Source organism: Lutra lutra, chromosome 1, assembly GCF_902655055.1.
Source record: "Lutra lutra chromosome 1, mLutLut1.2, whole genome shotgun sequence".
In the NCBI taxonomy this organism is placed as follows: domain Eukaryota; kingdom Metazoa; phylum Chordata; class Mammalia; order Carnivora; family Mustelidae; genus Lutra; species Lutra lutra.
In genome coordinates, this window is record NC_062278.1 from 60092446 (window position 1) to 60112756 (window position 20311).

General features: G+C 41.3%; 1 protein-coding gene across 5 annotated transcripts; it reads left to right on the forward strand.

Moving 5' to 3' along the window:
* The first annotated feature begins 783 nt into the window (after window positions 1-783).
* Window positions 784-19346, forward strand: CD200 (CD200 molecule). 5 transcript variants are annotated; one of them, XR_007126513.1, is made up of 7 exons: window positions 1785-2185; window positions 4645-4726; window positions 7709-8029; window positions 10458-10730; window positions 12845-12952; window positions 18065-18182; window positions 18282-19346. XR_007126513.1 is itself a non-coding variant. In XM_047724714.1 (6 exons), exons 1-5 carry the CDS (start codon window positions 1139-1141, stop codon window positions 12949-12951), a joined length of 795 nt encoding a protein of 264 aa, XP_047580670.1. In that variant the 5' UTR covers window positions 784-1138; the 3' UTR covers window position 12952; window positions 18065-19346. The 5 variants fall into 5 exon arrangements, 4 of the variants coding, with proteins under 4 accessions (XP_047580670.1, XP_047580689.1, XP_047580655.1 ...); XM_047724714.1 differs by lacking the exon at window positions 1785-2185 and adding an exon at window positions 784-1150 and having other exon boundaries at window positions 18065-19346; XM_047724699.1 differs by having other exon boundaries at window positions 18065-19346.
* The last annotated feature ends 965 nt before the right edge of the window (window positions 19347-20311 follow it).

Consider the following 20311-nt stretch of genomic DNA (forward strand, 5'->3'; position numbering starts at 1 on the left):
GTTAAATTCGGCCTTAAAACATTTTTTAAAAAATTTTCATAGGTGACATCTGGAGAAACTGAGTAACATTTCTCAAAATCTTCATTTCTGACATGCCTGTGTGGAATTGTATAATATTTCTGGACGTGAGAAGAATCCATCTTGAAGCTCCATTTTCCTTTCCAACTAATGAACTCTTGAACTGAGCCAGAAGGGACAATAGTTTTACAAACAGTTAAATTTCAACACAACAACTGGCATTCAGGTCATGTGAAGACAGCAAAGGTAGTAAATACATAGTAGAGAAGGTTTTTTTTTTTTTTAGATTTTTTTTTTAAATTTATTTATTTGTCAGAGAGAGAGAGAGAGAGGGAGAGAGAGCGAGCACAGGCAGACAGAATGGCTGGCAGAGGCAGAGGGAGAAGCAGGCTCCCCGCCAAGCAAGGAGCCCGATGTGGGACTCGATCCCAGGACGCTGGGATCATGACCTGAGCCGAAGGCAGCTGCTTAACCAGCTGAGCCACCCAGGCGTCCCCATAGTAAAGAAGGTTTAATTTGACAGCATCAATAAAGCCATAGTTATCAGAATGGCTCCACTGGTCAGGGACAAATTAGCACCTTTCCCTCTTATTTTCTTTATGTGCATCATGTAATCACCTCTTCTTTTTCATAAAACCGCTTGCCTTTCCTCCCAGAGCACAGCACTTTTCTGGTTTCCCGCAACCCGTGCTCTCTGTACCGTAACTCCAAGACCCCCCAAGAAAAGCCTTTGTTCTTTTTCGGTTTCACCACCTCCTGTTATTTCACACCTGCTTGACGATGCGGGTTGCGGGTCCTGAGTGCTAAAGCCCAACGGATGACTCCTCACCTCCCCCGTTGTCCTTCTGTCCTTAAAATTAAAATGGAAAAAGTGTATCCCCCACCTCACAGAGCTTTCTCACTTTCACCAACCGTCCGCTCGAGAACTGGAAACGTTTAAAGGTGGGGGATTTAACTGGAAACCCCGGTGGCCATGATCCTGGAGTGCTCGGGGGCGCGCGGCCTCCTACCAGGGCGGGGACTGGCCCGCCTCTCTGAGCCAGAAAAGCTCCGCGCGCCGCGGTGAGAACCCCCGGGCTTTCCAGCTGAAGCCGGCAATCGCGCGCGGCCGGGAGCGACGATGCGGAGGCCGGTGAGCAGGGCCGGGCGTGGAACGAGGGCGCAGGGCGGGGGATGTCGCTCCGGCCCCGTGGACGGCGGCAGGCTCAGCGCGTCCGGCTGCGGCTGGCCCGGGACTGGTTCGGCGCTGGCTTCGGTGCCGGCGCTCTCCCCGCGACGCTTAGCCTTGCGGAGAAGAGGATTTCGCCTCGAGGACGGTGGTTCCCAGGCTGGTCCTGGAGTCCCGGTACTCAGTGCCAGTTGTCCAGGAAGGATGCTGCCAGTTAGGGGCTTCGGCGACGGAGACGCTTCTCTCGAGATCACGGCGGTCCTCCGAGGGGAACTGGGCCGGGAGGCGCGCGCGGGCGGCCGGCGGGTCCTCTGGGCAGGCTGGCGGCTGGGCTCCCAGGCTCCGGCTCGAATGCAGGAAAGCACACCCTGCTGTACTCTGTCCCAAGAAAGGGATGGCTGCTTTGGCTCCGTGTTGGCACACAAAGCTGGGGTGAGCGCTACAGAATTCAGGGCTCGCTCTCTGCCGGAGAGCTCTCTCCCTCCTGGATGCACCGGCCTCCTTCTCCATCCTTCGGTCCTCTGCCTTATGAGCCAGAAAGGGCCAGATAAATCAGGGTTAAACCCCAGAGTATCCAAGAGAGACTGACATTTTGTTTATTCCGGATCTGAATGAGCTGATTTTTATTTACACTGGGATAATTGAAAAGAATAGTAACAAAACAAAATTAAAATCCAAATACAAGTAATACCTCAAGGTATTTTTTTTTTCCATATATGGTTTATTGGCCAGACCGCACGGCCATTTCAGTATCTTTCTTAACAAAGGAGAATGGTGGCCTGGGAGCGCGTGTTTACTTCGCGCACTGGGTACTGCTAATCTTCACAACCATCCTTCAGAAGAGGAATTGTTATGTGATTTTGCAAATAAGGAAACAAACAGAGAGGTTAATTTTCACAAGTCCATGCAACTACACGTGATGGGAGCAGATCTACACCTAGAAACTCAGGGGAAAGAGGCATGGATAGGAGCAGTTGGCTGCCAGAGGGAAGCTGTCAGGTAGGACAGATCTCTGGGAAGCCTGGCCCTCTTTGCAAGGGGTAGAAGTGGATTTGTCCATTTTCATTTTGTACTCCCTGTCTGTGATTTGATTAGTGGATTTTTTTTTTAAGTTACCAAACATGTTTTGGGACTTACTCTACCTTAGGCACCGTATTAGTCGTTTACATGCTTAATTCTCATAGTAACCCAATGTAATGACAACGATTTTATTTAGTGCTTTCTCCTATCAGTCACTATTCTGGGAACATTGCATGTGTTAACTTGCTTAGTCCTTTTAACAGAAGGGTTGGTGCTGTTATTTTTTACTGCATTTTGGGGAGGTAAAGTCATTTGTCCTGGCTCACACATCTGGTATTTGTGTTAACCCCAACTCGTCAGTCAGCTAGAATAATTATGTATATATTTAACAGCAAGGCTTTCCTTCTAATTCCCTTGCCTCAATCATTGTTTTTTTTTTCCTTCTTTAACATTCTTGGCTCCCATCTCACACACTGTGGTGTGTATCTACTTTTTGTCTTATCCTAAAACATAGATTTTCACTCTGAGAGCCAATGCATTCTGTATTCCTCATCCTCTTTGCTAGAATTTGGGTTTTCATGTGTGGGAGAGGCATACGGTTAAAAAAAAAATGGTGTGGAAGTAGAGTGCCAAAGAAAACTTTTAAGTTTTGGAAGCGAAGGTGTTGAGACAGCAAGAGCCTAAGCATTTGAGTTTTAAAAGCGTAAACATTGGAAAACCAAGGACATACGTTTTTCCAGATGGGAAGAACGCAGAGGATGGGAGAACCAGCATTCCTGACCCTAGGGTTTGTATTTTCTAGGATGGGAGAGCAAAGAGGGCCTGACACAAGCTTGTGTTCTGAAAACGCAGGCTCGTACCTGATCCCTGTGAGTGGGGAGGGAGTTCAGGAGCATGGTAACTAGAACTTACAGGGAGGTACTGAAATCTAAGAACAGAGAACACCTGTGCCTTGCTTATCTGGGGGAAACTGTGGAAAGAGACCAGTCTCCTCATCATGACAAGGCAAGAGTAAAACAGAGATGGACAGATCCATGGGAGTCTAGGCAGAGAGCCTATAGAATTTCCCTTTGCCCCATACAGGGAGAACCCAGGGGCATGGAATCTGGAGAATGAAAGAGAATGAGAGAAGGCACTTTCTAAGCACAAGGTTTAATTGCACGAATCTTGATGACCATGATGACCGGAGGGCAACCCATCCATCTTAGAGAATGCTACAGTGGATAGATTGTGACCAAGGACTAGTAGTCCTGTCCCATGACTTGGCATTGTGTGAGCCTCCAAGAATGGAGATGCAATGCCAAAGATTGGGACAGTTGTGAAGGGCGGGGGTGGCAGGGGCATGAATTGACAGAGATGATGTGATATTGACTGCAAGGAAGTCTCTACCTCTAGTTGGAACGGCAACATGAAATAACGAAATTCAGGTAAAGATAAATACAGAGAAACCTACATTTCTTACACATCTCTAGTATAGAAGAATGTGGGGAAAAACGACATTTCTTGCCTGTACCCTTATGAACACACACATGTAGATCAAGTGAATGGATCCATGGGGCTACTGTAGAGAGAAGTTCATCTGTCTACATCCCACCCTCTCCTTTTATAATAAAATGATACCCAGAATAACATTCAATTAAATATCATGTAAAAATGCCAAGGATTTCTGCCTGGACAGATGAAAACAAAACAATGCAGAAAAAAAACCAAAGACACTATTTTTTTGTTGTTTTTTAAGATTTTTTTATTTGAGAGACAGCACACGCCCACAAATGGGAGAAACAGAGGGAGGGGGAGAGAGCATCTCAAGCAGATTCTGCCCTGAATGCAGAGCTGGTGGTGAGGTTTGATCCAGGTACCCAGAGATCATGAGCTGAGCCAAAACCAAGAGTCGGACACTTAACCAATTGTGCCCCTCAGGTGCCTCTGGACATTACTATTTTTTTAAAAGGTACGACTCATCTAAAATTTGTAGTATTTTCAGGGAAATCTTCTTCAGCAAACTTCAAGGCAGTCATATCTTTCTGAAAAGTGGTTCCAATCCCTGAGTTACCGTCTTTGATATTAACAGATGTGGATTATTTGGGAAATGGCTGCTGTCCAACGTTTGTAGTCTCTGTGTTTTTTGTGTGTATTTCCGGCAGTCTTTTTTCCCCGCCCATCCTACATCTTTGAGACCTTGCTCTTGACAGTGCTGGTTTTGAGAGCAAGGCCTCAAAGTACTAGGGATTGCCATAATGCAGGAGCCATATTGCTGCTGAGCACACTCTTTTATTTCTTCCATCTGTAGTCTCTGGTTCTGCATCCACAAAACCAATGTTATCTGGTGGTTAAAATTTTAGCTGCAGCATTCCCTGAGGTGGCCATGGGATTGAAGCTTCCTTAGCTTTTTGTCCACATGCAAATGCCCATGTCTTTGCTTTGCTTTCTGTCTTCAGGTGTTCAGGAGGTCCTTCTGTCGTCTGTCTGCCTACAGATTGATTTGGTTCTTTGCAGCAGTGATGCCATGCAGGGCGCAAGGTAAAAAGATACCCAGTTCCCCTGCATGGGGTCCAGGGAGCACAATTTCTGGAGTGGAGACATCTGGCTAGTGTTGTTTGTGCTGTGCTAGTTCGTTTGTCTGCATGAATTATTTAAACATGTAATTTGCTTGGAGGAATGGGAGTGTTTCTTTCTGCTTTCCACATTTTTGGTTTTGAAATAGAAAAAGACTGAATATTTAGAAACTGTTTCTAAGGGTAAAACCAGACATGAAGAAATTCTTTCTAAATTAAGATGTTTTTCACCTATCAAAACAAATGAGTTCTAAATGTTATTTAAATATAATTTCCTATGTTTATAAAGACATGGAAACACTTTGGGAGTCTGAATGAATATATCCTTCGTAGAAGGTAATCTGGTAGTAAGCCTTTAAATTGGGCATACCCCTCTTTTGCAGAAGACTGTGGAAAATAATGAAATTATTACATAGGTTCACAGTCTATATAAAGTCTATATAAAGCATATGCCTGCGCTGTCCACTTATTCATTGAGTTTCCTGCTTGTGCCAGGCATTTCTCCTCTGTTCCATGGGAAAGCATCCCCTCACTTCGCTTACCTTCTATCACCTTCCACGTGCTGTTGCTTTCTAATCAGCCTTCACAGCTGGAGACAGGGCAGGCTTCTCACCATCCATAGCACAGACTTTACCAATGGACCAGAGGGACTTTAAATGGCATTCCATAGAAGCATCAAAGAATTCTAAACTTTCCATTAAATTATTTCTTCCATAGTCAAATACAAAAATCACCTAAGAGGTTGAAACTCTAACTTGGGTTTCTCTTCTACTCTCCATTCTAAAAGCAGCAATTTCTTCAAATGTCTTCTCTGCAAAATCTCAACAAACTTTCAGAAAACCCCAACAACAGGTATAGCCTCCAAAAGTTTTCACATCTACCAAGAGTGTACATCCCTAAAACAATACTTCTACAACACTCCTGGGTTCCAATTTGTTTCTGTTGCTATACCTACCTTGTCATCCTTACCTTAACATTTTTGAAGGGCCACTGATCTGGGATGTTTGGATAAATGTGTGTACTCATTTTTCAATCTCTCTTATTTCCTAGTGAAGTTAGGATTAAATATTTCCTTCCGAAAATGGCTTTATCAATTTCTATGGATTTTAATACATTCTAGTCTCCTTGTTATTTATGGTAATTGATTATTCTTGCTATGATTTCTGGTGTAATTAGAGTTGAAAGAAGTATGTAAATTTCTTGTTTATTGCATTGTGGTCAGTGTGCAAGGTCGTAGGGTAGGAGCTTTTTTTGCATCCTGTTTCAAGTTCAGTTTGAGGGAATGTTTGTAAAGATTGTGTGTTCTCTTTGGGTAAAAGTTTATAAATACATACTTACATATCCATACACATACAATTTTTATATGTAATGATTTATATATAAATATTCATTTCAAAACTTTTCATCCTTATATTTGACTTTTTTGTTTTATCTCTATTTTTTAATTTATGGAAGTGAAAATTCTGAGCAAGCTATGGAAAATTCTCCCATTATTTTTGTGGATTTAAAATTTTTCTTTTCAATTCTATGGCTTTTTATATGTTTCATTTACGTTGTTAGGTACAGAAAGGTTTGTTTGTGTGTTTGTTTAAGGATTTATTTTATTTATTTGAGAGAGAGAGAGAGAGAGAGAGAATGTGGGGGTGAGAGGGGGAGGGAGAGAGAGAATATCAAGCAGACTTCCGGCTGAGTGCAGAGCCTGACGTGGAGCTCAGTCCCATGACCCTGAGGTCATGACATGAGCTGAAATCAAAAGTGGGATGCTTAACTGACTGAGCCAAGCAGGCACCCCAACATAAACCTTCTTTTATCATTTTGGAGAATACATTTTTGTCCCTCACAGTGTTTTTGTGTCCCATTCTTCCTTTTCCCTTCTAGTAAGTCTCAAAGTTCTGATGCCGAAACATTCCAGGTCTTTGAATTTTTCTCAATTTTTTTCCATATCTTTATCCCTCTGTGCCACATTCTGGAAGAATCCCATGACCTGTGTTTCCTACTTAACTAGTTTACCCTTTAGTGATGTCTGTTCTGCTAAGTCAGCCAAATCGTTAAGATTTTGCATTTGGCATTTTCTACAACTCTGATTTCTACTATTTACAATGCTGGCTTCTTTTTACATTTAAGATATCACATTTATTCATGTCAAAGTGTTTATTGATTTATTATTCATTTGGCATGAGTTCCTGGGTTTGTAGAGTTCCTTCTTCTCTCATGGTGTCAGCTTTCTCAGATATCTGCCTAGTTGTTATTATATGAAGATTTCCTGCTGAATCATCTATCATATCAATATTAGTAGCCAGCATTGGAAGGGGAAGAAGTTACTGTCATGCCTTATATTCTGCATGGCATTAAGTAAAAATGTGGGAATGCGTAGATCGTTATTTGGTTGTCAAAGCCTTCTGGTACTATGTAGCCTTCTGAAACACTGTCTGGTATATTTTTCTACCTTAGGTTCCTATATTCACCACTGCTTCCTGGAGGCAGACTCTGCTGTTGCTGCCCCTTCTCTGTAGGGCGTGCGTGTGGAATGTGTAGGGTAGCTACATCTTCTTCACTTAAACGGATCACTCTGCCAATTGTCTATTGGCCCTTCCTTGCTTTTGCACCTCTAGGCATGAACACTCTTGGTGACGCTTCTATTCTCTCTGGCAAATTTCATCTCCAACCTCATTTTCATACTTTCAGCTTACAGGGATTCATTGAGGCATTTCTGTCACGAGGGTTTGCTTTCTTGTTTTTTTACTCTATTACTCTTAAAGATTGAGTAAACATATTTGAACTTATATTTCTCTAGCAATTAGGGATGCAGGTAAATATTTTCTTTGCATTTTTCTCTATCTTTTCTATGTTTAACTTTGAACATGCATTTTTTAATCAGAAAAAAATGTGTATTTTTATGTATTAAATTTTAAAATATAAATGTTCTTTTATGATTCCATGATAAAAGTGGTGGCCCAAAATGAAAAAAGGCCACTGAACACACCTGCTTCCTTAAGATGCTCTCTGCAAAATTCTGAGGAAGTCTTGATTGTGACATGGCAGAAAATCAAGCCTGTTAGCCCAGAAAACATGGTCACCTTCAGCAAGAACCATGGGGTTGTGGTCCAGCCCGCCTATAAGGACAAGATAAACATCACCGAGCTGGAACTCAAGAACTCAACCATCACGTTCTGGAATACAACCCTGGAGGATGAAGGGTGTTACAAGTGCCTCTTCAATACTTTTGGTTCTGGGAAGATCTCAGGAATAGCCTGCCTCACCCTCTCTGGTGAGAATCTCTGAGAATACATTGTCTTTGGCTAGAAATGTTATTTTCAAGAATGTTTGGAACATGGTGGTAGTGCCTAGGTTTTCAGGATGCTAACCTCAGAAAGGTTCATGAGAAGACACTTAGCCTTTCATGTCTGCTATAACTGTGGTTATTGTTATTTGGAAAGCTCACGGGGCTACCCTGAATCTCTGGCTGGAGTTATCTTTGCTATGAGGAATGGTGTTGTCAGCAAGCGTAAATCAAGGACCATGGTGGGAATAACGGGTTCTTCATAAGTAGTGATATGATTCAGACCTGGCTTTGCCATTAACAGTCATGTGACCCTGGGAGCGTCCCATCCACTCTCTGAACCGGAGTTTATCTATCTGCTCAGTAAGTACGTAATCAATCATCTGTAGGGTCGTTAAAGCTTTAACAGTTTTGGATCTAAGGACAGAGCCAGATTGGGCCTACCCAGAGCCAGTCATTGTGGTCCCTCTCATTTTGTTCCAACACATTCTCTCGGGTTTGGTAAGGGGACGTTCCACAGAGACCCTTCATACCTGATGTCGACTAGGTATTTAACTGGATAACAAGCACTCTTTTAAATCCAAAAGGCTTAGTTTGACATAATTCATTTCCTTTTAACTGACACATAGTTGAGATCAAGAATTGAGAAGTAGGAATAAGGGTAACTTTGGAGCATGGCACACTTGGACGTAGTTTTAGAAGGGAAAAGAGAAGTTCAGACAGGGTTATCAGGAATGTTAAAGTGAGAGTCTGAACACACCAAGAATATTGAACACGGAGTAAGAGGAGGATAAGTAAACGAATGCAAGGGAGGTATGGCAACAGCAAAAAAAAAAAAAAAGGTTTCTTTCACTTATTTCGCCTATACTGAGTACTCTCTGCACGGTCTTATGCCGGGTTTTCTTCTTGAATCTATTTCTTTTTTTCTCTTTCTCTCTTGGTCTCTTTGTCTCCCTTTTTTCCTCTTCGCCCTCCCTCCAATCTTCCCTCCTTCTTTCCTCTTCTTTTTTCCTCCTCCCTTCCTTCCTCCTTCCCTCCCTCCCTGCTTCCTTTCCTCCCTCCTTCCTCACTTTTCCTCTTTTCCTTCTTTTGTCATTTTTTCTCATTTCTGTTACTTTTTCTTTTCTTCTTTCTTCTTTTTTTTAATCATCTCTTTTCTATCCTCCTTCACTCATAAACTTTTATATATATATATATATATATATGTGTATATATATATATATATATATTTTTTTTTTTTTTTTTAATCTGAAAACCACACACCCCTGAGTCTTGTGGATAGTAATCCTGTTCTTTTCCACACCGATCCTTTCCAGCCACACCTTATAGATTCCATCTGGAGCTTCCTTTGATGCACCAGAGAACCCTGCCACCCAGTCTCACCATGTCTCACCACATCAACCACACTCCTCTTCCTTCAATTTTATCTGTCTTCCCCTACTGCCCATTGACTTTAGTAATCTGAGTATTCTTTGGAAGAAGCCAGAGTCCTCTGGCCCCATTTCCTCCAGCCCACTGCCACCCCCCCCACCTCTTAAACCTCTAAACACAGACCAGGCTTTCCTTTAACTACTGGCCTTTAATTATCTTGTAGGCTCCAGAGCAACCACAGGAAAGCCAGCCTGTGTTTGCTCAGCTGAGATAAATTGTATATTGAAAGTACACAATGAAAATGAATTCATGGGTCAAGGGACTTTTGAAAAGGAACAGGGTAAAAGCTGGACTAACATAATACGCTTTTCTTGTAAGCTAGTCATTTTCTCTTAACTCCATCAGGTGATCTCCAAGGTCCTTTCAACTGTCATTCTGCAATTTTCTTGTTATCAGCAGTGAATTTCCAATTTACATTTTCTGTAGATACTCCAAGCAGGGACTTTCCAAGTCTCCTCCACGCATATCATTCCCTGCTCCAGCTCCAAGCAGAGAAAAGCCATCTCTAAGCAGCAGCCCCTCTGTGGGCTCTCCAGTCTGAAACTGCCCTGGGGCTTCTGAGAGGTCAGCCTCCCTCTTTGACGGTGCTGACAGGTGACCTCTGTCAGACTGTGAGAGGGACACCCAGAAGAAGCCAGAGATGCTGTGTTGTCTATGGAAAAGGAGAACAGAATAATTAGGTTCTGGACTATGTGGGAAAGAGGATCCCCTCTACCCCTTCAGCTAATTCCCCTACAGACAAACCGCAGAGAGGATTTTTCTTGCTCCAGGTTTGTCCTAGGCCTGTTTCTATCCTGCCGGCCAGAGGATTAGACACAGAACGAACTGAGGAGCCCCAGTTTGGGTCAGATGTGCCACACCTCACCTCTTGAGCCCCCAGTGTCTTTCTGTAAAGATCTTCCTCCATCCTCTGAAGAGAATGTGGTGCTTAACTGATGGCAGACCATCTTTCTTTCTTTCTTTCTTTTTTTTTTTTTTGTCCCAGTACAGCCCACAGTGTTCCTTCACTATAAATTCTTCGAAGACCACCTGAATATCACTTGCTCTGCCAATGCCCGCCCAGCCCCTGTGATCTCCTGGAAGGTGTCTGGGTCAGGGATTGACAACAGTACTGAGGTTCTCTCCCACCCCAATGGGACCACATCTGTCACGAGCGTCCTCCAGGTCAAAGACCCCAAGAGTCAGGTGGGGAAGGAAGTGGTCTGCCAGGTACTTCACCTGGGGAATGTGACCAGCATCACGCAAACTGTGGATAAAGGTAAAAGAAGGCTGTGGGTGGATCTGTGTCCACACAACTGGCAAGTGGTGAATGTTCTACAGAACCTCTTGGCCGCTTAGCCAAGGAGTTCATAAGGGAGAGAACGGAGTGAGTGGGGAAAGAAAAAGAGAGTTGAGGAAACGAGTAAAGCCAGTTTTACTTTGGTAACTGTGGTATGTTGCCCACATACCACATGCATTTGCTGAGATCCATCTGTGCATTTTTTCCCCCCATGCCGCTAATGTCTGTTGGGTGCCAGGTTTGGGACTGTTGAAACATGACAGTAAGCAGGACTTTGTCTCTTTGCTCAAAAAGCTTCGATTCTACTGGGAATATCCAGTGGGCAATTATAAAACTGTGTGAAATGCTTCAGTTGGAAAGCTACGGTGCACTCGGGTTCACCCTGGGAGGATTGAGAGTGGGGAGGAGAGGATCAGCTCAGTCTAGAGGGATCAGGAAGATTTCCTGGAAGAGGTGACATCTAGGAGGAAGGCTCTGCATCATTTACACTGTGGAAGAGGGGCCACAGATCTTTTAAGAAAGGGGTTGATCTGAGAATGTTTTCCTCACCCCTTTGAAAAACTGCCTCCTGAGCAAGACCCTTTTTGCTTTCTTGTGTTTCTCTCTAAGCTTCTCGCTCTGGACCTCATGGACACAAGAAGGGAGGCTTGTGGGTGGGAGAATAAAGGGAGTGGCAGTTTTAGGCACTTTGGGAATAGCCACAATTTTCTTTCTCTGTGTGGCTTTGAAGCACCAGTCATAAGCTTCCTACAAAGGTACCGATGCCTTTTTCTTCAAGGAGAATTTTTTTTTTTTAAGATTTTATATATTCATTTGAGACAGAGAGATACAGACAGAAAGAGCATGAGCAGGTGGAGAGGGAGAAGGGAAGGGAGAAGCAGACTCCCTGCTGAGCAGGGAGCCTGGTGTGGGGCTCCATCCCAGGACGCTAGGATCATGACCTGAGCCGAAGTCAGATGCTTAATCATCTGAGTCACTCAGGTCCCCTTTCAGGGAGCATTTTAAGCACTAAAGCTTAGAAAAACTTTCCCCTGTATACCTTATGGATGTGGTGGCCTTTAGGGAGCATTTTCTGTAGTCATTTTTGGGGTCCCTGAAAAAAACAGACTAATCAAAATGTCAACATTTAAGTAAATTTGGGCAAAAGTTTTGAGGTCTTAGATCTGGACATTTGTAAAGAGATCTTCATTTTCAGCCAAGGCAGAGGGTAAATTTCCCTGAAGAGCGAGAAGCTGAAAAGGAACATGTCTTGTCCAAGAATGCCAAAACTGACTTATGTCATTTATAATGTTTATACGTCATTTGTGTAACATTTGTTTACTCCACAAACATTTGCTGAAAGTCATCCATGCTTCAAGCATTTATCATGCATCGTAACTATGGAAGTTAGATGCATCTCTCTCTGAACAGGTTCAGTTGAATTAGGATGTGACAAGTCCCCTACAGAAGGATGGGGAAGACGCTGGGAACTATGGAATCAGGAAGCTCTTTCCCTGCTGTAGTATTGTGGAGTGACATTGAGGAGCCTTTGGAAAGAGAATTAATAACAAAGACATAGATGAGAAGAGATACAATAAAAACATTGAGATGAGTCACTCTAGGGGTTGGAATAATGAAATTCATGATTTTTTTTTCCTTTATATTTCTCTGTATTTTCTGCAACTTCTTCAGTAAATGCATTATTTTAATGGGCTGTGACCTCTGGCCTAGCTTTGGTTCTCCCCCTTACTCGGCTGATTTGGGGCTTATTTAGCTTCTCTGAGCTGCAGTTTTTGTTCTGTTGTTGTTTTTATATGTGAGATGATGATAATAATACCTAACTCTTGGGTTGTTTTGAGGATTAAATGAAATAATACATTCAAAGCTCTTAGGGGATAGTAACCACCGAAAACATGTGGTTAGATTATTATTAACTTAATGTTATTGAAATAATATGAAGCCATGAATGGAGACCTCATTAGGTATATATTTGAGTATAATTTTCATTGAAAGCTCCACTCTAGGAAAAACTTCACGATTGCTTGACCACTTTTTGCCTCAACAGTTTCTGCTTATGACTTTGTTTCTCCTTTCCCTCCCTTCACCATCTATAGGCTTTTGGTTTTCAGTTCCGCTCTTGTTAAGCATTGTTTCCTTGGTAATTCTCCTGGTTTTAATCTCTATCTTATTATACTGGAAACGTCATCGGAACCAAGACTGAGGTAAGTTATCACAGGAAGTACAAAGAAGGAAACAAATGATTTTTTAATAGCACTGTGGGGGGCACAGGAAGATGTAAATAAAGGTTGGCAACCATGTGTTCTGCTTGTTGTTGCTGGTGTTCTAGAAGACTTTGGGGCTCATTTTCATGCAGTTGGACATTAAACTGGATATTTCTGCTTTCGTTTGCTAAGATCATTTAATGGCTAATTATTTGTAAGTTAAGAGTTGTAAGTTAAGGGTTGTTGAGAGCAAATGTGGAAAATATTTGTCTGATCACTGTAGAGTCAGCTGATAGCAACACCAGAGGAAAAAAGTCTCAGTACCCATGCTGTATTCTTCTGTCAGTTAATGGGAAGGATAATCTCTTTTCCTTTTTCAGCGCTCCCCAGGCCAGCTACTTCTTGTAAGAGACTCTGAAATTTTCCAGTATACTCACTAATTAAGTAGTATTTTCTCTGTTACGCTCTTACTATGTGTGAAACACTAGAGGCAGCATACAGGTGACCTAGACTTAAAACTAGGTCATGTCATTCTATCCTTATAGACTATAAATTTTTCTCTGTCCCTACAACAGCTCTCACAATGTCTTATGTATATTAAAGTGCTCAATAAACTTTCATTAAGAAAGTGAATGAATCATTGGATGGTTGGATGGATGGATGGATGGATGGACGGATGGATGGATGGATAGATTCTCAAAGTGAGGTTATCAATTCTCTTTCTTATTTTATTTATTTATTTGACAGACAGAGATCACAAGTAGGCAGAGAGGCAGGCAGAGAGAGAGGAGGAAGCAGGCTCCCCGCCGAGCAGAGAGCCTGATGCGGGGCTCCATCCCAGGACACTGGGATCATGACCTGAGCCGAAGGCAGAGGCTTTAACCCACTGAGCCACCCAGGCGCCCCTCTTTTTCTTATTTTAACTTCAGTACCTCAAAAGCTGAGTCTAAAATCTTGGGAGATATTATAAAATGAGATGCTATAAAACAGGAGGAGTCGGCTAGAGAGAGAGAACTATTTTTTTGTTTGTTTTCGGGAGGCAGTGCATAAGTTATTAAAGTTAATGCAAAGCTTCAGTTTATGGTGTGTGTGATGGGGATTTCCAAGGGTTGAAAGGCTGATAGGGTAGTTTTTTCCATCTCAGATGACTGAAAGATAGGGAAGAAAAACACTGTTTTTTTTTTTTTTTTTTTTTTAATTTTTTGGTCTGAGAAACTTCTTTTTTTTTTTTTTTAAAGATTTTATTTATTTATTTGACAGCAAGAGAGAAACAGTGAGAGCAGGAACACAAGGAGGGGGAGTGGGAGAGGAAAAGCAGGTTTCCTGCGGAGCTGGGAGCCCGATGTGGGGCTCCATCCCAGGACCCGGGGATCGCAACCTGAGTGGAAGGCAGACGCTTAACGACTGAGCCATCCAGGCGCCTTAAACTGTTGTGTTTTTTTTTTTTTTTTAAAGTTAAATCATAAGCTATCTTTCATGTTGTAGGTTTTTCAGACACTTAATTTTGCCTTATGTAAACTACCAGATTAATTCTTGTGATTTTATAAGAAAAGCAACACATCTTCAGTGTCAATGACCCCTTTGCAAAAGTAGATAAAAGAATCTGTTCTGTGGGAAAAGGAGATTACAGATCAGATAATTTTATGCATATAAACATAGGCCCATAGAATTCATTAGTGCTCTGCAGAATGTCAAAGGCAGAAGGCTCTTTGATTTTACTTTACCCCAAAACTTCATTTTTCCCATTAGGATTTGAAGCCAGAGAGGGAAATTGACTTCCTTCCCTAAAATCACACATCTAGTTAACAACAGGCTTAGGACTAGAATCCTGGTTTTGGTCAGCTGACCTCTGCCAGAATGTTCTTCCAGCTATGATGTCCTGGAGTCCTGACTTGAAAGGCACTATTGGGTTGCATGTATTTTAGCCCTTGTTTGCTGTTACTGCTATATTCTTTTGGAAAGTGTGAGGAAAGAAGTATGAAGTGTTCAAATTCATCTTAAAAAGTCCCTGTTGGACAAGAATCTTATAATACAATCATTTAAGCCCAAGGTAAATTCCACTAGAATGGGGCACTTGCAAAATCATTGTCCTTTGTTCATTAAGTAGGTCTCGGGTTTTCTGGAAAACATTATTGTTCAATGTTTTTTTCCAGTTCCTGAAGCAAGGGGAGTAAACTTAACTTTGTTTCCGAACTTTTTCTCCTTTATGAAAATAAACACCTGAACATCTGTAGAATCTTGCAAGCACTGGGATTGCCGTTTGCGGATGATGCCTTCATGACATATGACCAAATCAGTTAACTACATTGAATGTTCTGTGTCATATTTTGGGTGACTGAATTTTTTTGCTGGTTTCAAATATTTTAACAGCCAGATCATTTGGTCCCATTTACTTAAATAGCTAGTAAAACTAAGTGTCGATTATGCTGGAGACTTAAACACTCAAGACCAAAACTGAAGTTATACAAAAAGTTGGGAGAAAGAGAAGAAAACCATAGAATATGTTGACACTTTAAATTTCTTTAAAAAATTCTGATTATCAGGGCACCTGTGTGCCTCAGTGGGTTACAGCCTCTGCCTTCAGCTCGGGTCGTGATCCCGGGGTCCTGGGATCGAGCCCCGTGTGGGGCTCTCTGCTCAGCAGGGAGCCTGCTTCTCCCTCTCTCTCTGCCTGCCTCTCTGCCTACTTGTGATCTCTCTCTCTGTCAAATAAATAAATAAAATCTTGAAAAAAAAATTCTGACTATCAATTTGTAACAAAAGCAAATGGACCTACTACATTTGCTTCTCTTTCCTTGCCCTTACTTTGGGTTTTCTTTTTTTTCTTCTCTTTTTCTTTCCATCCTCCTAAACACCTAATGCTTTTGGATGGGCAGGGAAACATGATCAGTCAAAGATGACACTCAGTTCCTGAACCCAGTGATTGGAACAATTGTGATGTGTTTAAAGATAAGGAAGTGAAGAGGGGGAACTGAATGTGTGTGAGCATGTGTGGGCTTGTGTTCAAGGTTCATGCAGAGAGAAAGAGGAGACGAGGGATAAATTAACTCTTGAACTCACTGAATGTGAGTAGAAAAGAATCCTCTCTAGGAAGCCGCTCAGTGATAAGATGAATCTAGTTAAGTAAGGTTCGACTCTGTGAAATAAGTAAGGACGGCAACAGCAAAGTCTATATTAGATCAAAATGACTTATTCTTTGCACACAAAGCACAAGCAGATGCATAGTTTTGGGATAGAGGCATGATCTCTAATGATGAGGTTATTTTTGTAGAAAAAGTAGACTCTCTTTTTTTTGAGATCCTCTTTAATGCCAAAAAGAATGGTGGTGTTCTTTTCACCAGTGAAGGTGCACTCTGGAGGAAGGTATGATGACTTAGAGGCATTTTTCTCTTTGTAGCATTCCTGATGGGATCACTGCAGTTACTTCCCATGAGACTACAGCAGTAAGATAATAGGTTGATATGTTTTCAAAGAACATCCTCTTTTCTTTCTCTTTTGTGAATCCAGTACTTTATTACTAAAATAGAAAGTGAAAAAATAAAATAAAATTTCCTAGGGAAATTTTCTCCCATTCTATAACAGTTCTTGCTACTAAAGCCGTGTTGATGTCATAAATTTGCCCCTTCCACATATACTACAATGAAATTAAATTTGAGCTTGAGAATAACCTTTTATTTCTCATTAGTCCACCCAGCAATGATTACATGCTTTCCCAGAAACTAACCTCACTTTGGGGCAGATCTTAATAGACAGATAATCACCTCGGTTTTTGAAATTTTTGTCTTGAGTACTAGTTTTCTTTTGTTTGTTTGAGCCAAGGCAGAATTAGCAAACAATAGAAAATTTAGACATTCTTATGAAGTGCGTATGCCAAATTTCACTTTTTCTTCAAGTGCTATATCAAATAACAGAAATGCCCAATGAACAATATGATGAAATTAGTGACCAGTTAGGACAATACAAAGAGTATTTGCTTCTAAAATAATAAGAATCTTTGCATTGCATAAAAACTGTACTTATGTCTGTCTCCCTGAGGCAGGCTGCATGAATGGTAGCCAACATCCCGCCCCAGTTTCCTCATAGCTCCAAGCAGAAGAAATGAGGTGTTTTATATGAGAAAAATGTGAGGCAATCTTTATTGAACTGCTTAGGTCAAAAATGCTGGGAGAAATCTTGCATTCCAACATATTTTTCTACAAGAGTTTACCCTTGAAAAGGGGCAGAAGCCATCCATCATATCAAAATGTCATGACCAGTTGACAGAGTTACTCGCTAGCAGTACCTTCAGTCTCGACATTCTTGCCCGAGCTGTTCTGTTTTTTACCACAGACAGCAGATACTGGAATTTTTGGCAGGTTTTTTTTTTTTTTTTTTTTTTTTAAAGATTTTATTTGACAGAGAGAGATCACAAGTGGGCAGAGACGCAGGGAGAGAGAGAGAGAGAGAGGAGGAAGCAGGCTCCCTGCAGAGCAGAGATCCCGATGTGGGACTTGATCCCAGGACCCTGAGATCATGACCTGAGCTGAAGGCAGAGGCTTAACCACTGAGCCACCCAGGTGCCCCTTTTGGCAGGTTTTAAATATTCGAGTTTCTGGTAAGGAAAACTGTACTTATTTACTTAAGATTACACAACGAATGAGAGGTAGCACCAAGATAAAATCCCAGATCTTTGCATGCCTTTTCAGTTTAGGTGCTGGAAACCTGGTAGCCCAGAAAAAGCCCCTGGAAGGTCTACTTTGTGACCATTTCCAGCCCAATGTCCCATGAGTTAGTATCCAGAGAACAAAGCTCAAGGTCTTATAAATAAAATACATGTAGATTATTTGGAATTCGTTGAGTTTCTTTCTTTCTTTTTTTTTTTTTTTAACTTTTAGTCCTAATAGTCCTAAGTGATTCTGCAAAACATTATTTCTTAGAATTGCTTATGTCCCTTGGAAAGAGTCACGGTCTCCCCACATCACATTGGGTCAGAAATGTCCTTATCTTTGCCAATGAAATATGCACAGGTGTATTCTATTCTTACTGATCCTTCTATTATGTATCTTCTTCAAATATGTTAGGATAGACATTCTAAATGTTTGAAGTTAATATCTTGATCTTTCTTTTATCCAGAGCCATAGAGGAATCACACAGAACCCTGAAAAGTTATGCCCTGGTCTACTTGAATCTGACTCAGGAGGAAGGCAGGAGGAAAAGGATGGTTCTCTGAGGGACAGAAAGAGCAGAAGAGGTAGGGGTAAAAGACCTAAGAATTTCAAGATTTTCTACTGCCATCTAAGCTACCCAGTGGTTGTGGGAGATCTAAAAGGAAGTCGTTTTACCTCTCAAGTCTGTTGTAGGACTTGATTTTGTGAAGCAATGAAGTATTGTGCTGTTGAATGGAGACTGGACTTTGAATCAGTAGCCACAACTCTGAGGCTGACTCTGGGTCCAACGGAGGGCAACCCTCTGTTCATCACTTTATCTCAATGAGCATCCACACCTGCATCTAGAAAATTAGGAAGCTGGACGAGATAGTTTGCCAATCTGCTCTAAAAACTGATGTAATTCCAGGGAAAAAAGGAATCAAGAAATGGAAAAGAGAAAGGAGAACACGGGAAGGTGTTAAGGACCAAAGAACTTTTCTGAGACGACCTTTCACCTTTCTGTTGCTGTTCGATCTCTTCTATATTGTTCTTAGGTCCACAAGTGTGTTTCCTCCTCGTGTGGTGGTGGTAGTCCTCTACCTGCTCACTGCTCTGTTAGTTAGTGATCTTTCTAGAACCCTTGGTTTCACTGCTGTCCTTCATGTCCTTCTGTGACTGACATTTAGCACAATGAATATGAGACTGAATTCATTGCAAAGTAACATTGGCAACCTTAACTTTGCTTATCTACTTGTATAGAAGAGTAAGTATTGTTAGCCCAGCAGCTCACATTTAAAAAAAAAGAATTTCCTGTCCCATTTGACTTATAACAGGATCCAGTTGTATACCAATCATTGTGAATTCAAAAGGAAATATATGATAAAATAAAAACAGGCATTTAGGAAGTTTCAAATTCAATTCAAAGTCAATTCAAATGCTTCTCTCTCCTGGCTTCTTTTCCCATGTGTTAACTTCTCACAACAGTAGAGAAGGTGTGTATGGGTTTACAAATACCTTTGTTCTAAATATATTGTTCTAACTAGTGGAACATTTTTGAACTCTTAAAAATCACAAGACCAAATTAGTGACATTTGCAGTGCCCTTTGCTTTCTTGTCTCTGCTCAGTGACCTAAGAACTAAAGTACATGTTGTTTTCACTGTTGAATTGGATATTTGTATATTTAGTAAGCTTTTCATATGTTATTTAATTCTGTATTATTTCTTATATTTGTATTAAGATACTGAATGATTAAAAGTGTCAAACCTAAGTATTTTGTTCATGACACTCTTTTGGAAAATGTGGACATTAATGATAATCTTTAGATTTTCCCTCTGTGTGTGAATCCCTCCCCTCCCTCTCTCACCCACTAGAAGATGCCAGGAACGTTTCTGATTCATCACAAAGTCACAAATCAGATAGATCACAAATCCTGACCTAGCCAGTGGAAGCTCCATCAAGTTGATAACTATGTCCTTTGGATGTGACCTCGTCAATTTGAGAGCACTTCCTCATATATGCTCTTTTGATTTTGTTTCTAGATATCAACTTTGCAAACTGATTAGCTTGCTACAGTTCTGAAGTTAATCGGAGCTACCACCCTGCCCTGTTATCTCAACGTCATGTCAGATCAGGCAGGATAACTAAAGCAGCAATTCTCAAAAATTTAGAATGTGTTTAAAAACATTATTGAGGATCCTCAAGAGCTTTCTTTAAAGAGAAGTGTTTGCTGATATTTACCACATTTGAAATTCATGCTTATACATTTTAAAAACAAAAATATACATGCATGCATTCTATTAGCCATCAGAATGACATCAACATTACACATCCCATAGTTTCTGGGAAGTTCCACATCACGACTATGGGAGAATGAGCGTGAAAAAGGCAAATGATGTAGCGGTGTGATGATGCCAGGTTTCGGCTTTTGTGGACCCCCTGAAATGGCCTGATGGACAATAGTAAAGACTGCTTGTTTAAAGAGTATGCAAAGAAGGAGACCACCTTTTGAGAAGATTTCATGTCTTTCCCAAAGAAACTCTTTATTAAACAGATATATTTATAATGCTTAAGCATTCCATTATTTCATCATAACTTAATGCAGAGAGCCCTAGGACTAATCCTTCTTCATCACTAATGCAGGAATACCTCGGAGATATTGTGGGTTTGGTTCCAGACCTCTGCAAAAAAGCAAATATCACAATAAAACGACTCGGATGCATTTCTTGGTTTACT

Coding starts and splice junctions, on each gene's coding strand:
- CD200 (XM_047724699.1), top strand. CDS start 2,147: ATGGATAGGAGCAGTTGGCTGCCAGAGGGAAGCTGTCAG. Junction 4,727..7,708: donor GATGCCATGCAGGGCGCAAG/GTAAAAAGATAC, acceptor CCATGATAAAAG/TGGTGGCCCAAAATGAAAAA. Junction 10,731..12,844: donor CACGCAAACTGTGGATAAAG/GTAAAAGAAGGC, acceptor CACCATCTATAG/GCTTTTGGTTTTCAGTTCCG.